The sequence below is a fragment of the Bactrocera dorsalis genome, chromosome 2, assembly GCF_023373825.1.
Source record: "Bactrocera dorsalis isolate Fly_Bdor chromosome 2, ASM2337382v1, whole genome shotgun sequence".
Taxonomy (NCBI): Eukaryota; Metazoa; Arthropoda; class Insecta; order Diptera; family Tephritidae; genus Bactrocera; species Bactrocera dorsalis.
Window position 1 is genome coordinate 53,588,643 of NC_064304.1, and position 18,243 is coordinate 53,606,885.

Below are 18,243 nucleotides of genomic sequence, written 5' to 3' on the forward strand. Positions count from 1 at the left end.
ATGAAGACCGCCCTCTGGTACCGGTTTTTCCTCAGCTGATTCTGGGATTTCTTGCGCTTCTTTTTGCTCTCTCCTTTAGCCGCAAGTGCACTTTGGTTGGTGCTCATGGCAGCCTTGGAGGTGGACGCCTCCTCCCTTATCGCTGATGTTTTCTCTGCTGTATCTACCGGTGTACTTTGGTTGGTACGACCGGTAGTACTCTTGCTCGTCTCCTGGCTGGAGGAGTTCGTCCTCCTCGGATTCCGTAATAGGGTTCCGGTAGCTCATGTCCTTAGTCGTCGCTGCTGTCGTCATGGTTGTTGTTGTTTTGTTGTTATTTTCGTTCATGTTTGGTCCCACGAGTAAGCCGGAAAGGGTTGGTCACTCGTCCGCAGAGCCGGTATACGCAGAGAAGGCGATTTATACCTCCGACCTCGCCCGGGCATCGCAGGGGACCGTTCATCAGCTATTCAGCTATTTATTACCCCCCGCTGACCATTCAGCCCTTGGCACGGGTACCTCGACACCTTGGCTTAGGGTGGTGTTGGTTCGGGTATCCTCACAATTCCACAATAGGAGATGGGCGTAAAACCTAGGGTTTATTCATCCATATCACTATTGTGGGAAATTATGAAGTGTCCCTCTTAGTTCGTAAGATTAGAGTGCGTTTCCTTTGGGATGCACACTTTACTCTTACTTAAGCCCCTTCGCCACGGCAAGGCGACCAACTTCAAAGAGGAATGTAATGTAAGTATTTTATTACGTAATATTATTGTTTAATATTACTTAGTTGTTTATTAAATTTAAATAGGAAAATATCCCTATACATGTAAAAATTATTTATACTCATTTTAATAGGAAATATAATTTATAGACGCCTCTTTTTATTAGAACTTCCTAGACTTCCTCTTACCTTCCTCTTACCAACGGTACCTTCAGGTTGAGGCGCCAAAGTAATCGTGCCCTGGTGTGACCTAAATTCTGAATTAAAATGGGTATGTGAGGTATAAATAATAATAATAACCAAAAGTGGAGGCAAGAGAAATGCTCTATTTTATTTTAAATAAGTTAAAGTTGGGTAGGGATACAGGTGTGGTGAGTTGTGTTATAGTGTCATCAGCTGCGGTGAATTGCGCTGTTGTATTAGGATGCGCCAGTTTCGCCGGGTAGAGGGGGTGGATGGCTAACTCATTTAAACAAAACGGAAAGAAGTAAAAAAAATAGGTAATCAGGGGTGTTGTGGAATCTGATAGTTGTCGGAATCGGAATTGAAACCGATCAAAAAAAGCAGTAGGTGTCATGAATTCAGATATTGTTGGTTTGATATTCGAAACAGAATTTGTATCGGTTTTGGGTGTCATGGAAATCAGTTTTATCGGTTTTACTATCATAAACAAAGCAAGAAGATAGTCGCACACAGATTTGAAATGTAAGTTAAGAAATCAAATTATTTTATTGTTACGAATTGATTTATCTTTATTTCTATAGGAGAAGACATAAGAATAAAACACGAAATGTTTTAATTATTGAGTTTTGGAAAAAATGCTTGTATTTAAGTGGGGAGCCTGCTTTAGAGGCTTAAAAAATCTATTTTTTGAGGTTTTTTTTCGGGAGGGAAAGAAATAATTGATTAAAGCGAAATTTCTAGGGTTTATATTTACATATGTATTTAAACATCACCAAAAAATGTTTCGGATACGAATTCTTTGATCTTCTGCCTTAGGGAAGCAATTGCCCGATGCATCTTTGCGTGTGCATTTGTCGGACGGCGGGCAGTATGCAGGCTTAAAAATCTATTTTTTGAGGTTTTTTTTCGGGAGGGAAAGAAATAATTGATTAAAGCGAAATTTCTAGGGTTTATATTTACATATGTATTTAAACATCACCAAAAAATGTTTCGGATACGAATTCTTTGATCTTCTGCCTTAGGGAAGCAATTGCCCGATGCATCTTTGCGTGTGCATTTGTCGGACGGCGGGCAGTATGCAGTCGCAATTTCTATCGGAAATAAAAAATTCAAAGAGATTCATATTTGTTAATAACTATGTTCAGGTTGAACTAGGAAAATTTCAAAAAAAAGCTTAACAATCTAAAAATAAAAAAGTGGGTTTTGGCCAAAAAATGTTACTTTGTGTTGTTTAAACATACATATGTTCAAACTTAACTTTTCTTAGTTTTTTTTAGTTAGAAGACAGTTTAATGCCAAAGATATTAAACTTTGCCCCAATTCCATATGTTTAGTTTTGTTCTATCCTGCCTTGGGGAAGACATGTGATATAGGAGAGGACACAATAAACCCCAGGTCGCGCTGCATTACTTCATTAATAATTTATCTACCTATCTATTTCAGCGCTCCATTTCCTCATAATTGTTAGCCCGTAAATGATGCTCACTAGGAGTGCGAAAGTGATTTTTAAAATAGAAATTTCTTACTTATAAAACTGCAAAAGGTGTAAATTATGAATTTGGTTAAATGTTTACAGTTTATTTAAATTAATTTGAAGTGAAAAACGTGTATAAGGTGTGTTAAACGTAGTGAAATGGTTTATTGAAATGTTTGCGTTTGCGGTGCCTATAACCCTATATATTTTTAATCCTCTTTCCAACGGTACCTTCGGACCGCGGCTCCAAAGAAATCGGAATTCTGCCAATTTTTCATTAGATATTTAATGATTGCCAGAAATTAACAGTCTTTGGTCCGTTCCTGTTGTGTCCGCTGATTTGTTGCTCGTGCTGTAAATATACTCTTAAGGAGCCTCAAGCCGGCGAATTCTGAACGCTCCTTTTAATCCTGAGGGATAATCGACAATAGTTGTTGAAGATTTGAAACACAAACTCGCATATGTTGCCCTATTAGTAGGCATCGTTGAGATGTTCTTCTGAATCATGTTCGCAACATTTTATAATTTATTTATTAGAAATCCTAACATATTCCAATTTCCATAGAATTTGAATGGCTACTTTGTGTTGACCGATCTATAAATGTACAACTTGATGCATCCATTATTTTATAATACTGGGGCCGCCAATTTATGGGTATACTACATATCGCCACCTGAAATGCAAAATAACGTAACATCACTTTTCATAGGTTTACACAAGAAGCAAAAAACGGTATAAAAAGAAAGCCAATTGAGATATTAATACTACATATATGCAGTAGTCGATTTTTGATCAGCCATTTAACCTAACTGAACCAAAGCACATTGAACATAATCACTTAAAAGTAAACATAAACAATAAATGAAGGTTAACTTCGATATAAAAAAAAAACACTTTGTTATTTTTACAAACATGAGTGATGACACGTTATTTTGTTTAACGAAATCAAGCGCTTGATAATACTTTTGTTTTAATTTGTAATATAGCTTGGGTATTTTTGATCGCAGAAGCTTAAAATTTGAGGCAATTTTTCGATGATACGTTATTTTGTATATTAGGTGACTATATGTACATATATGTATGTATAAAAGTAAAACAAATGTTAGCTAGGATGACTAGAAAAAAAGTAATGAAAAAGTTGTCTTAAAAATTAAAAAATGCGTTAAATATTAAATTTTGATTTGAAAAAGAACATACGAGATAATATCAATTAAAATTATGACAAAACTAACTAAATACACTGTATTTGGCAGGAAAGAAAAATTCTTCCCAAGTGTTAAAACATATCACCAACTATATAATGGGATTCCATTTGCTGAATTACCTATATGTAATATACGAGTATCACCTAACAACACTGTAATCAGCGTTACCGATAATAAAGGTATACCAAGACTAATCCGATCTTGCGGAATTGAAGGTTTTAAAAACACTCGAAAAGGTACAAATATTGCAGCTCAAGCCACTGCAATAACTATTAGCGAGGTGAATAAAAAGAAGTTTTGAAATTTGAATTCTGAAGAGATAACATCTTATTTATTTGCAGAAAGCCATAGAACTAGGTTGGAAGACCGTTCGTGTGAAAGTGCGTGGATTGGGACCTGGCCGCATGGTAAAAACTTTATTTTTTAATTTTTAGAATATTTAAAAATTTAGTTTGATTACAGTCTGCAATTAAAGGTTTGCAAATGGGTGGTCTTAATATTGTTTCCATTACTGATGCAACACCTGTATCATGGAACCCTCCGCGTGCTAGAAAGCAAAGAAGTTTGTAAAACCAAAATTATGTAAATATTTAAATTTTAATTAATAAAACTTACAGTTTGCTTTGCTGTTTTAGTTGAATTAATTTATCTTTAGTGGGAACAGGGATGTTTGTTCTTTTTTTTATTTTGTCACACACTCAAAAACGTGTATTACGTTTGTCACGAAATTTATAACATCCAACGACGAAGACACTATACAATATTATATAGATTATCTGCATGAGTTGAGTCGATTAAGCCAGGGATGGGCAAGTTTTTAGCACTGCATACCTCGCAACGTTACGATCGATTACAACACGTGCAGGATGGGATAGATACCGAGAGTTGAAGAGGGAAGCGAGACGCATTTGAGGACAGAAAAAGAGAGAGGCCGAAACGCGTCATGTGTTAAACACAATGACCTCGACAGACTGCAAACGACATCTGTCAAATATTAAAATACACACGTTCATATAGACACAGTTATTTTGACAGCTGCACGACTACACGACTGCAGGCTGACAGTTGTCGCTTTCGCTAACTTCAATATATTATATTTGCCAACGACAGTTAGAACGACGAGTAGAGTTGAAGGTAGAGAGATGAGGTAGAGTGGAGATGCCACTAATATGTAAAATGTAAAATTATTCACAGCTCTAACAAACTTGACGTTATTTTACAAATAAAAGCATAAAATAGCTCTATTATATCATTTGTAATAACAATTGATAATTTAGAACAAAAATATTTACCTATTTACTCATTTTTTGGATAAAAAAATTCACTTGGAACCAAATATTAAAATTTCATTGAAGTGAAAGGTATTAGTAAGGCCACAACGAAATTGTGTACATGCAAAATGGAGAGCTGTGTTGTCTTGTGTACATGCCGGCCATTGTTATATTGCTGCCTTCTCACAAATGTTCATGTAGTAGGATTCACAACGCCATTTTCAGTTCACTGTCGAGCTGCTGCAGTCTGTCGCGGTCATTGTGTTCAGCACATCAGTATGAAGAGCTTGACAAGCCGGTCGATAGGAGGAATGCTCGAAAATTCTACGAAAGGATGCGGCGACTAACAGAAGGTTTCATGACCGGAGCTTACTCTTGTAGAACCCAAGGAGGTGATCTAGTAACCGATGCCCAGAGCATACTAAAAATAGAGAGGGAACACTGCTCCAGCCAGCTGAATCGCAGTGAATGCATGGCGCCAGGAGAAGGCGAACCCGATTCCCCAATCGATGACGATGGAGCAGAGTTCCATTGCTCGACCATGAAGTTCGAATAACAATCACCCGTCTGAAGAACAAAGCGGCGGGGCGAAGCTATTTAAACACGACGGCGAAGAGCTGATAAGGAGCATACATCAGGTCGGACAAAAGCATGCCCAATAATTGGAATTTAAGTGTGCTCTGCCCAATCCACAAAAAGGGAGACCCCACGATCTGCGTCAACTACCGTGGGATAAGCCTCCTTAACATCGCGTATAAGGTCCTATCGAGCGCATTATGTTAAAATTAAAGCCCACCGTCAAAAAACTGATTGGACTATATTGGTGTGGCTTTACACCTGGCAAATTAACAAATTACCAGATATTCACCATGCGTCAAATGTTGAAAAAAACCGTGGAAAGAGAATCGACGCACACCACCTCTTCCTTGATTTCAAAGCTTCCTCTGACAGCGCGAAAAGGAGCTGATATCCCCGCAAAACTAATACGGCTGTGTAAACTGACGTTTAGCAACACTAAAAGCTCCGTCTGGATCCGAAAGGACCTCTCCGAGCCGTTCGATACCAAACGAGGTTTCAGACAAGGCGACTTCCTATCGTGCGATTTCTTTAATCTGCTGCTATAGAAAATTATTCGGGCTGCAGAACTTCATCGAGCAGGCTGGCGTATGCAGATGATGTTAATATCATTTGCCTCAACACCCGCGCCGTTAGTTCTGCCTTCTCCAGGCTATATAAGGAAGCAAAGCAAATGGGGCTAGCATTGAAAGAGGGCAAGACGAAATATCTCCTGTCATCAAACAGTCGTCGCACTCGCGACTGGGCACCCGCATCACTGTTGACAACGTCCGGTGTGTTTAACGTGGGTACCTGCTAACGACAGCCTTACCCCACGGCGCTCAAAAGTACAGCAGATCAAATCAATGCGTTGATCAGCGCCTTGAGAATGCTAGGCATTTTCAGTACCAATTGGCAGTGTGGAATGGATATACTCACTGTTGGCAGTCATAACTTCGAAGTTGTAGATAATTTCGTCTATTTAGGAACCAGCATCAACACCAACAACAATGTCAGCCTTGAAATCCAACGCAGGATATCTCTTGCCAACATGTGCTACTTCGGACTAAGTAGGCAATTGAGATCTAAAGTCCTCTCTCGACGAAAAAAAACCAAACTCTATAAGTCACTCATAATTCTCGTTCTGATATATGGTGCAGAGGCATGGACGATGACAACAGTTGATAAGTTGACGTTGTGAGTTTTCGAGAGAATCCTTTGCGCGTTGGCCACGGCGAATATTGAATTCGATGGAACGATGAACTGTATGAGATATACGATGACATTGACATAGTTCGGCGAATAAAAATACAGGGGGTACAGGTCATGTTGTCCGGATGGACGAAAACACTCCAGCTCTGAAAGTATTCGACGTAGTACTCGCCGGGCAGAGGAAGAGGAAGACCTCCACTCCGTTGGAAGGACCTGGCTTCGCTTGGGATATCCAATTGGCGCCACGTAGCGAAAAGAAGAAACGACTGGCGCTCACTCGGCTATAACCCAGATTGAAATCTTAACAAAAAAATAAATGTATTTATGAAATGTGTTGTCATGTGATGTATCACAGTATTAATTTTCAATGGAAAATTATCAAAAAATTTTACTAATTGAGAATTAACAAGCTCTTATTAAGCATTGAATGTTCAAAAGTTAGTTATTTTAATTTAGCATAAAAATATTTAAATAGTTTCTCCATATATTCAATGACCACTACATAGTAATTTTCAATCGTAATAAATGTTAGGTGTTTTAATTTAAATACCCAAAATCCGAAACAATGGAAAATGATATAAAAAACCCTAATTTTGATTCACCTCACACTGGAATAAGTTGGGCATCCTTTTATTCCTGGCAGAATGATTGCGGCAATACTGACTTTGACACAAATTAAAGAGCGGAAATTTACCTCTGGGAATGCTGGCAACTTGTCGTGGTGCAGGGGCTTAACTGCATCGTTTTCGTCATCTCCTTCAGGAGCGATGCTGCCTTGCATCCGGATCCCCCTAAGGGTGGAGGGAAAGGGTGGCGCAAATGTGCCGATGCTGTTAATCTGCATGGCCGTACTGCCTATCAACTACCAGGCGGAGACGCTGTAGTTGGAGGAACTTACCGTGCTCCAGGACCTCCTAATAGAAGAGGTATTCAGAGGCAGTGAATACGCAGCGTCCTTCCTTGGGGTGGATTTTAAAGGAGACATGTTGCAGTTAGACCGCAAGGACTAGACGTTCGCGGCTACGGGAGATCGCCTTCAAGTTGGAAGGGCCCGTCCTCTGCCCAAGAAAGGGGGAGGACATACCGATCAAGCACAGCATATTGATGTTTGTCCCTCGATGCGCAGGTATGCCATATGAGTTTGCTCTGGGTCTAGTCAAAAACCAGAACTTGGCCGTAGCATCTCGACCTGGCGTGTAGTTAGCAGCAAGGTCAAAAACAAAGGTTGGAGACTAGAGGGTCTAGAAGACCCTATGGATGGCAGTGCGGATGCTGGCGGGGATGAGGACCGGCTCCTCATCAAACCGATACTATAGGGTAGTGTAGTTGCCCAGGTGAACCTACACCCCGCGGCGGCAGCCTAGGTTGTCATTGCGAGCTGAGTTTGGGTCTACAGAGGGGAGGTTAGATGCCTCAGATTGCCACAAGGTAATCTGGGAACTCGGTACAAGCCAGGTACTAAGAAGAGGCTGTGGGTAAACAGGTAAGGTGCTGCAGGAGACAGGTTTACCCCAATCATAGGATGTGATGCGAACGCCCATCACACGAACTGTGGCAGTACAGACTGCAACACACTAGGTGAGTCTCTTTTAGAATATATATATATTTTAGAATTTATATATATTTTAGAATATATATATATTTTAGAATATATATATATTTTAGAATATATATATATTTTAGAATATATAGTAAGAATATATAGTAAGTTGCAACTTAGTTATTGAGAATGTGGGGTGGAAGGAGGTGCTTGACATCACCTGGAACAACGAACTTGTGAACGGATTGGTCTCATAATGGAGGGTGTCAATGGAGCCGTCCTTGTCCGATCATAGAGTTAGTAGCTAAAAGTAGAGGTCAAGCAACTCCCCTCCAGACGTAACCCTCGAAAGCCAAACTGGGGGCTAAGAAAAAATTTGAGCAGGGAGGAGCAGACTGATAATAGTGTTACGGGACCAAGACTGGAGAGCAGGGGTCCAATCGTTACATCCGCGCACGGATCGGCAAACATACGAAAGAAAATTACGTGATACGTCAATCGTGTGCAACGATTGGCATTATGACATACGATAGCAAACGGATCGTAATGTGTTTTCAATTCACAATACTGTTACAAAAGTAGTATTAAGTTGTATTTGTATTGCTATATGCATCCCTTATTATGAACAATAGCTGTAGGTATATGGAATAGCATTTGTCTTGTTGTAGACATCTGGCGCCGCGGCTGTCTGCTTGTCGAAACAATAGACATCTGGCGCCGCACTGTCTGCTTGTCTACTTAAACAATTGCTGAGTCTGGCGCCGTATAGCATTATGTTCTGGTAATTTCCAGACGCAATATTCTAGAAGGACACGTCGGCATCAGCGAGAAGTGCGTGGCTATATAAGCCGTGGCAGCGCCAACGTAATCAATCAGTGCTAAGAGTAAACTGTTATAGTGTAGACAAGTTGTAAAATAAAGAGTTGTTGAATTAAATTAAACAGTTTTGGTTTTATTTGTCAATCCAGAGATACGAACCTAGTAAAGTAAAACTAGCAAGGAGTAAATTCGTAACAATTGGTGTCAGAAGTGGGATTGTCAAATAATCCAAATTCAAGATGGTTAAATTCGGAGAATTGAGAATTCAGCAATTAAAAAAGGAACTGGAGGAGCGTAATTTGCCGATAAGCGGGCAAAAGGCGGATCTGCAGGCACGATTACGTGAAGCAATGGAAGCGGATGGAATTAATGTGGACGAGTTCGAATTTGTCGGGCCAGAAAGCTCTACAAAGGTAGAAGAAAAAGTAGAAGAACAACGAACATCATCAAGTGTGGACATGAACTTGCTGTTAGTGGCTATTAAGCAAATAGAAAATCGTCTGGCACAGCAAATAGCTGAAAATACAGAAAATGCAGTGCAAACAGAAAATCGTCTGGCACAGCAAATAGCTGAAAATACATCGCAGTTAAAGTCTTGCCTTACACAACAAATGACTGAAAATAATACGCAGTTAGAAAAGCGTTTGGTACAACAGTTTACAGAAAATAATACACAAGTGCAAGAGAAATTTTCAAAATTTGAAGAGGAATTAAGAACGTTAGAAAATGAAAAAGAAAATGTAAGATCAGAATTTCTTCAACTGAGTAATCGTATGCGAGAACTGCAACTGCATGGCCCTGCACCATCAACAAGTAATCAAAGATTGAAGGCACCCACATTCGATGGAAGTATTCCATTTCAAATTTTCAAACTTCAGTTTGAAAAGACAGCAATGGCCAATAACTGGAATGCAGCGGACAAAGTGGCGTCCTTTTTGTATCATTGAAAGGGCCTGCGGCAGAAATCCTTCAGACTATTCCAGACTGTGAACGGGACAACTATGAGGCATTGATGACTGCGATAGAAAGACGATATGGTACTGAGCACCGGAAACAAATATACCAGATCGAACTGCAAAATAGGGGTCAGAAGATGAACGAGTCATTGCAAGAGTTCGCAACTGAAATAGAACGACTGGCTCATTTAGCAATTGCAGATGCACCTGTGGATTACATTGAGAGGGTAAAAATTCAAAGTTTCATAAATGGAATTCGTGATGTGGACACTAAACGTGCCACATATGCATTGCCAAAAAGAACGTTTGCTGAAACGGTTTCGCACGCCCTCACACAGGAAACAGCTTCCCTACTAAGTAAACCAGCACACAAAGTACAAAGGGTTGAAATGGAACAACCGGCGCTGATGGAAGAAATATTGAAGACTCTGAAGATAATTGCTGCACAGCGAGTAAATACAGCAGGCAGATGTTTCAACTGTGGAAAAGCGGGTCACTTTGCCCGAAATTGCAATATAAAGGTAAACCCATCAAAACGTAAACAACCAACAGAACATCGAAAGGGGATTCACCACAAAAATGTGGATGCATTATCACGTCGCCCTTGTCCACTGGAATGTAAACATTGCTCCAAATCAGAAGGAAAAGAAGGTATAATCGACGTGCGATTACTGAATATAGAACCTCAAGATGATTGGACTTCTCACCGCATCAGAATCAATCAGCTGGAGGACCCTGATCTTGCAAAGCTGATAATAGCCAAAGAAAATGGGGTACGACCACCAAAAGAACAAATAAGTAACGAGAGTCCAACTGCAAAAGCATATTGGGCCCAATGGAACAGCATGAACCTCGTTAATGGATACCTTCATCGTACCTGGGAAAGCGAAGATGGCAAACAGTCTCGTCTGCTGATCATAGTACCGAAGTCCATGATCCCGAAAGTATTGAAAGAATATCACAATGGACCTAGTGGAGGGCACCTTGGAATTACAAAAACTATAGAGAAGATTAAACAACGGTTCTACTGGATCGGTTGTCGAGATTCCATAGCAGAATGGATAAGTAATTGCGTAGAGTGCATGGCAGCTAAAGGTCCTAAAGCCAAAAGTCGCGGTAGGCTACAACAGTACAACGTGGGATCACCATTTGAACGAGTCGCAATGGATGTTGCAGGTCCGTTCCCAACCAGTAAGGCCGGAAACAAATATCTACTGGTTGTCATGGACTATTTCAGTAAATGGCCAGAGGTATATGCCTTACCAAACCAAGAAGCGAAGACAATAGCCGAAGCGTTTGTAGAAAATTGGATAACAAGGTTCGGAGTGTCCGTCGAATTACTCTCAGATCAAGGCAGAAATTTCGAATTTTCCATTTTCCAAGAAGTCTGTACATTATTGGGCATCCACAAGACACGGACAACAGCCTTACACCCACAATCAGATGGGATGGTAGAGAGATTCAACCGAACGCTCGAAGAACATCTGCGGAAAATCGTTGATAAAGACCAACGGAATTGGGACAAGTGCATCCAGATGTTCCTGCTGGCGTATCGTTCAGCGAAGCACGAGACAACTGGTTACACGCCAGCAAAGATTATTTTCGGATCTGATCTGCGACTCCCTGCTGATCTTAAGTTTGGAACGAATCCTACAGCTGTAAGAAATGATGGAGATTATTGTTCTGCCTTAAAGAAGAAATGAATGAATTGCATCTAATGGTAAGACAGCATACGCATCTGATGAGCAATAAGATGAAGGACCGGTTCGATCAAGCGGCAAATTCAAAAGGTTTTGAAGAAGGTGATCTCGTCCTGTTGTACAATCCACTTCGAAAGAAAGGCTTGTCCCCGAAACTGCAGACAGCCTGGGAAGGACCCTATGTGGTGATGAAACGACTTAATGACGTGGTATACCGCATACAAAGAAATGGAAAAGCACGATGTAAAATGAAAGTAGTACATTTGGAGAGGCTCGCCCCATTTGGTTCAAGAGGATTTGTGCCTAATCGGGACGATTATGCTTTAGTGGAGGGCAGTGTTACAAAAGTAGTATTAAGTTGTATTTGTATTGCTATATGTATCCCTTATTATGAACAATAGCTGTAGGTATATGGAATAGCATTTGTCTTGTTGTAGACATTTGGCGCCGCGGCTGTCTGCTTGTCGAAACAATAGACATCTGGCGCCGCAGCTGTCTACTTAAACAATTGCTGAGTCTGGCGCCGCCGCTGTCTGCTTGCGTCTGGCGCCGTATAGCATTATGTTCTGGTAATTTCCAGACGCAATATTCTAGAAGGACACGTCGGCATCAGCGAGAAGTGCGTGGCTATATAAGCCGTGGCAGTGCCAACGTAATCAATCAGTGCTAAGAGTAAACTGTTATAGTGTAGACAAGTTGTAAAATAAAGAGTTGTTGATTTAAATTAAACAGTTTTGGTTTTATTTGTCAATCCGGAGATACGAACCTAGTAAAGTAAAACTAGCAAGGAGTAAATTCGTAACAATACTTTTTAAATTCCACATTACTTTGGATCGTATTTTTAGCTAACATCCCATGTGCTTAAAGAAATAGAAAAGAAGTTGTGCCCACAGTTTATACGGTTTACACCAGAGTATTCACTTACGTGTAAAGAGTGGTTTTTGCAGCAATATAAAATTCCTGCAGGTAAATATACACTTTACTAAAATAGTAATATTACTAAATAAAGAATTTTTAGTTATTGCGTGCGTCCACATCGGCTTGCAAAAACCCAAAGTGAACGAGCACATGTACTTCAATAGAAAAGGCTACCATAGTATCAACGCTATGATAGTAAGTTGCTCTTATAATCAGCCCTATCACGCAATCCATCGTAGAGTGTTTTTTCGGGAAAGTTACGAAACTGCTATCAAGCAATTCGAACAGCTCCGAAAGTAAGTTCGAAATTCGTAAAGTTGCATTCACTGAATTCACTCGGAACGGAAAATTTTGAGGTTCAGCGGAATTTTTGTACGACAGGTTTGTGCTAACGGAGAAATAAATTTCCATATGTGCGAGTCATGATTGCTGCCAGGAAACTGAGCATTCACATAACGTATTTTCGTTTTATTGTCACATATCTGCAAAACATTGATTAAGATGTTTGAAATGCAAATTTGTCACCAAACTTACAATCATGGCATTGATACTAAAGTATCCTTTGCGGTTATAATAGAGAAACTTATCTTTAGTTGGAGCAACGATTTTAATATGTGTCCCGTCTACACACAAAATCGCGCCTGGAAATCCGTATTTCTGAAAAAAAAACTTTTTCGCTTCACTTTTTTCAACGTTACTTAACTCGAGGTTTATCCACTGAGGGCACAAATGGGACTGAAGCAATCCCAATACTTCTTTTAAGATGCAACAAAATGTTAACTGAGCCATTGGAATATCGAGTTCTTTACCCACTCCATGCTGATAGCCTTCTCCAGCTAAAAACCGTAAAACCGAAGACAATCGATGAAGTAAAGATATAGATGACGATCTTGAAGAACTTGCATTCCTCTCTAGAACATCGAGGACATACGTAAAGGCCGCCTTATTTAAGCGATAGTTTTTAATAAACCTGTTTTAGAAAAATAATTTTAATAAAATGAATTTTTGTGGATTTTTGAACTGTACATTGTTTCGTCCACATCGAAAGGGTTGCACTTGTCCCTCAGTGATTTTCGGTGAATTTTTATATCACGCCGACTTCTCTCACGTTCTTCCTCAAGCAACATAAATGAAAACGTTAGCGAATACATATTTTTTCCCCATTCAGCTAATACCAAAAATGGGCAAATGGGGTTGGTGATGCAAATATATAGCCTATCCCTCCCAAACGTCAACCTCACCTTCGCGCGGTACCCCCTGTTCACTACAAACGAGGCTCTGTCGACCGAGAAAAGGCGGTATAACCTTAGCATCTGCGAGGAGGAAATTCCTACGCCATTGCCTGCCTAGAGGCGAAACCGGCAGCCCCGGAACTAGGCTCGGATGCAGAAGGCTAATCACCTACTCATCTTAAACCCTCTGATTACTGAAACCGAAATAAACAAAGTGAAGATTAAGAACGATAAATTGATGACGACCTTCAGCATGAAAAATGGATTACGAATAGGAACCTGGAATGTACGTTCATTGCTAGAACCAACTAAAAAGAGGCCCTATGTTCCACCTAGGAACTACGGGAAAATATATACATATATAATGATTGAAGTATTTTTTGTTTAATCTGTTTTAATTAAATTGGGGACTTTGAGCCTAAAGATGTTTTTTTGAAATACAAAAAAAAACTGTAAAATTGGTGGATTGTGTAATCTTATAACACAATTTTTGTAAAAAATATAACTGTAATTTTTATTATATATAAATTGTATATTAATATATGTAATATATCAAATAAATTATGTAACTTTATTCACCGTATAAATCGTTTTAATATATATTCGTATATAATTATTTTTATTAAATGTGACTGATTTTTTTTTTCATTTTGTTTTTTATCGTGTCTGAAATTAATTTTTTCCGCTGCACACGTGTTTAATTTGTAAATGTATCCTCTGGGTAGCCTAAGAACATCCGTTTGAAGGCGAGCTAACGTGAGAAGGCGAAATATCCCCTACATAGGGTTGTGCGCTGGGTTTGGGACCCGCCACGTAAAAAAACAACCCCAGCGAATAGCAACAACCAGCCTCGGATGAGAGACCCCCCTTTTGATGACGACCATGGAAAACGAAATAAGGACTACGAATTGAGGGCATGCACCTGGAATGTCCGGTCCCTTAATTGGGAAGGTGCCGCTGCCCAGCTGGTTGATGTCCTCGTGAAAATAAAGGCTGACATCACCGCCGTCCAAGAAATGCGATGGACGGGACAAGGACAAAGACGAGTAGGTCCTTGTGGCATTTACTACAGTGGCCATATAAAGGCGCGCGTTTGGTGTTGGATTCGTGGTGGGGGAGAGACTCCGTCGCCGAGTACTATCATTCACTACGGTGAATGAACGTCTAGCCACAATCCGCATCAAAGCGAAGTTCTTCAACATATCGCTGATTTGCGCCCACGCCCCGACGGAAGAGAAGGACGATGTGACCAAAGATGACTTTTATGAGCGCTTGGAGCTCGCTTATGAGTGCTGCCCCCGCCACGATGTCAAAATCGTGCTTGGCGACTTCAACGCCAGGGTGGGCAAAGAAGGTATCTTTGGCACTACGGTCGGTAAATTCAGCCTCCACGAGGAAACATCCCCAAATGGGTTGAGGCTGATGGACTTCGTCGGGGCCCAAAATATGGTTATCTGTAGTACTAGATTCCAGCATAAGAAGATTCATCAAGCTACCTGGCTGTCTCCGGATCGAAAAACTACCAACCAGATCGATCATGTTGTGATAGACGGAAGACACGTCTCCAGTGTTTTAGATGTGCGTGCGCTCCGAGGTCCTAACATCGACTCGGACCACTATCTTGTTGCAGCTAAGATTCGCACCCGCCTCTGTGCAGCAAAAAACGCACGCCAACAAACACAAGGAAGGTTCGACGTCGAGAAGCTGCAATCACAACAGACAGCCGAGCGATTTTCTACTCGGCTTGCACTCCTGCTCTCTGAGAGCACTCGTCAACAACTCGGTATAAGGGAACTGTGGGACGGCATTTCAAACTCCTTACGTACAGCTGCAACCGAAACCATTGGTTTTCGGAAGGTGCAAAAGAACAGCTGGTACGACGAGGAGTGCCGTGTCGCAGCGGAGAGAAAACAGGCTGCCTACCTCGCAACGTTACGATCGACCACAACACGTGCGGGATGGGATAGATACCGAGAGTTGAAGAGGGAAGCGAGACGCATTTGTAGACAGAAAAAGAAAGAGGCCGAAATGAATGAGTACGAAGAGCTTGATAAGCTGGCCGACAGGGGTAATGCTCGAAAATTCTACCAAAAGATGCGGCGGCTTACAGAAGGTTTCAAGACCGGAGCATACTCATGTAGAACCCCCCAAGGTGATCTAGTCACCGATGCCCAGAGCATACTTAAATTATGGAGGGAACACTTCTCCAGCCTGCTGAATGGCAGTGAACACACAACGCCAGGAGAAGACGAACCCGATTCCCCAATCGATGACGATGGAAAAGACGTTCCATTGCCCGACCAAGAAGAAGTTCGAATAGCAATTACCCGCCTGAAGAACAACAAAGCGGCGGGGGCGGATGGATTGCCAGCCGAGCTATTCAAACACGGCGGCGAAGAACTGATAAGGAGCATGCATCAGCTTCTTTGTAAAATATGGTCGGACGAAAGCATGCCCAACGATTGGAATTTAAGTGTGCTATGCCCAATCCATAAAAAAGGAGACCCCACAATCTGCGTCAACTACAGTGGGATTAGCCTCCTTAATATCGCGTATAAGGTTCTATCGAGCGTATTGTGTGAAAGATTAAAGCCCACCGTCAACAAACTGATTGGACCTTATCAGTGTGGCTTCAGACCTGGTAAATCAACAACCGACCAGATATTCACCATGCGCCAAATCTTGGAAAAGACCCGTGAAAGGAGAATCGACACACATCACCTCTTCGTCGATTTTAAAGCTGCTTTCGACAGTACGAAAAGGAGCTGCCTTTATGCCGCAATGTCTGAATTCGGTATCCCCGCAAAACTAATACGGCTGTGTAAACTGACATTGAGCGGGACCAAAAGCTCCGTCAGGATCGGGAAGGACCTCTCCGAGCCCTTCGATACCAAACGAGGTTTCAGACAAGGCGACTCCCTATCGTGCGATTTCTTCAATCTGCTGCTGGAGAAAATAGTTCGAGCTGCAGAACTTAATCGAGCAGGTACAATCTTTTATAAGAGTGTACAGCTGCTGGCGTATGCCGATGATATTGATATCATCGGTCTCAACACCCGCGCCGTTAGTTCTGCTTTCTCCAGACTGAACAAGGAAGCAACGCAAATGGGTCTGGCAGTGAACGAGGGCAAGACGAAATATCTCCTGTCATCAAACAAACACTCGTCGCACTCGCGACTTGGCACTCACGTCACTGTTGACAGTCATAACTTTGAAGTTGTAGATAATTTCGTCTATCTTGGAACCAGCGTAAACACCACCAACAATGTCAGCTTTGAAATCCAACGCAGGATAACTCTTGCCAACAGGTGCTACTTCGGACTGAGTAGGCAATTGAGAAGCAAAGTCCTCTCTCGACAGACAAAAACCAAACTCTATAAGTCACTCATAATTCCCGTCCTGCTATATGGTGCAGAGGCCTGGACGATGTCAACAACAGATGAGTCGACGTTGCGAGTTTTCGAGAGAAAAGTTCTGCGAAAGATTTATGGTCCTTTGCGCGTTGGCCACGGCGAATATCGCATTCGATGGAACGATGAGCTGTACGAGATATACGGCGACATTGACATAGTTCAGCGAATTAAAAGACAGCGGCTACGCTGGCTAGGTCATGTTGTCCGAATGGACGAAAACACTCCAGCTCTGAAAGTATTCGACGCTGTACCCGCCGGGGGAAGCAGAGGAAGAGGAAGACCTCCACTCCGTTGGAAGGACCAAGTGGAGAAGGACCTGGCTTCGCTTGGAATATCCAATTGGCGCCACGTAGCGAAGAGAAGAAACGACTGGCGCGCTGTTGTTGACTCGGCTATAATAGCGTAAGCGGTGTCTACGCCAGTAAAGAAGAAGAAGAAGATTTGTTTTTACTTTTTGTACGAGGTTTGGCAATAAAGTAATGAGACTGATTTTCTCTTTTTTCGGCATCCCTCCTCTCTCCATTGATATATGTACAATCGCTCTATTTTGTTTAGTTCGCCTGCTGCGTCAAGGTGAGTAGGCGTGTGTTTGTAGTGCTCGTCACGAAAATGGAAAAACGAAATCAAGAGCAACGCGTCGCGATAAAATTTTGCGCCAGTTAGAACAAATGCAGCGTCTTCGCGCATGAATCCGTAAAGATCGGCGTTTAACAGTTCGAATGTTGGCCTCGGAACTGTGTATGAACCGTGAAACAGTCAGACAAATTTAAACGAGTCAACAGGGTGCGCCCAGACATCGCTCGTAACTGGATCGTTCATCACGATCACACGCTGGGCCACACCGCCCTCAGCGTGTCCCAGTATTTGGCCTCTAAAGGGATCGCCGTGTTGCAACAGCCGCCCTATTCGCCCGACATGTCACTCTGTGACTTTTTTCTTTCCTAAAACAAAATCGGTGGTCAAGGGAACACATTTTGAGTCGATAACGGACATCCAGGCGGCCCTGCGGGGGTACTCCAATTCCCACGACAGCCGGTTCTACGCACCGGAATTGACTCGGA

At 41.6% G+C, this 18,243-nt stretch overlaps 2 protein-coding genes across 2 annotated transcripts in view; both read left to right on the plus strand.

Moving 5' to 3' along the window:
• Positions 1-4,206, plus strand: part of LOC105233646 (30S ribosomal protein S11) — a 31,550-nt gene extending 27,344 nt beyond the window's left edge. Inside the window, exons 2-4 of the mRNA XM_049448122.1 lie at positions 3,615-3,846; positions 3,908-3,973; positions 4,029-4,206. Coding sequence (XP_049304079.1) covers positions 3,615-3,846; positions 3,908-3,973; positions 4,029-4,136 — 406 coding nt within the window. The 3' untranslated portion in view covers positions 4,137-4,206. The remainder of the gene's footprint in view (positions 1-3,614; positions 3,847-3,907; positions 3,974-4,028) is intronic.
• The window catches only part of LOC125776319 (uncharacterized protein K02A2.6-like), a 171,111-nt gene extending 156,834 nt beyond the window's left edge, over positions 1-14,277 (plus strand). Inside the window, exon 2 of the mRNA XM_049448044.1 lies at positions 9,377-14,277. Coding sequence (XP_049304001.1) covers positions 9,976-11,622 — 1,647 coding nt within the window. The 5' untranslated portion in view covers positions 9,377-9,975 and the 3' untranslated portion in view covers positions 11,623-14,277. The remainder of the gene's footprint in view (positions 1-9,376) is intronic.
• The last annotated feature ends 3,966 nt before the right edge of the window (positions 14,278-18,243 follow it).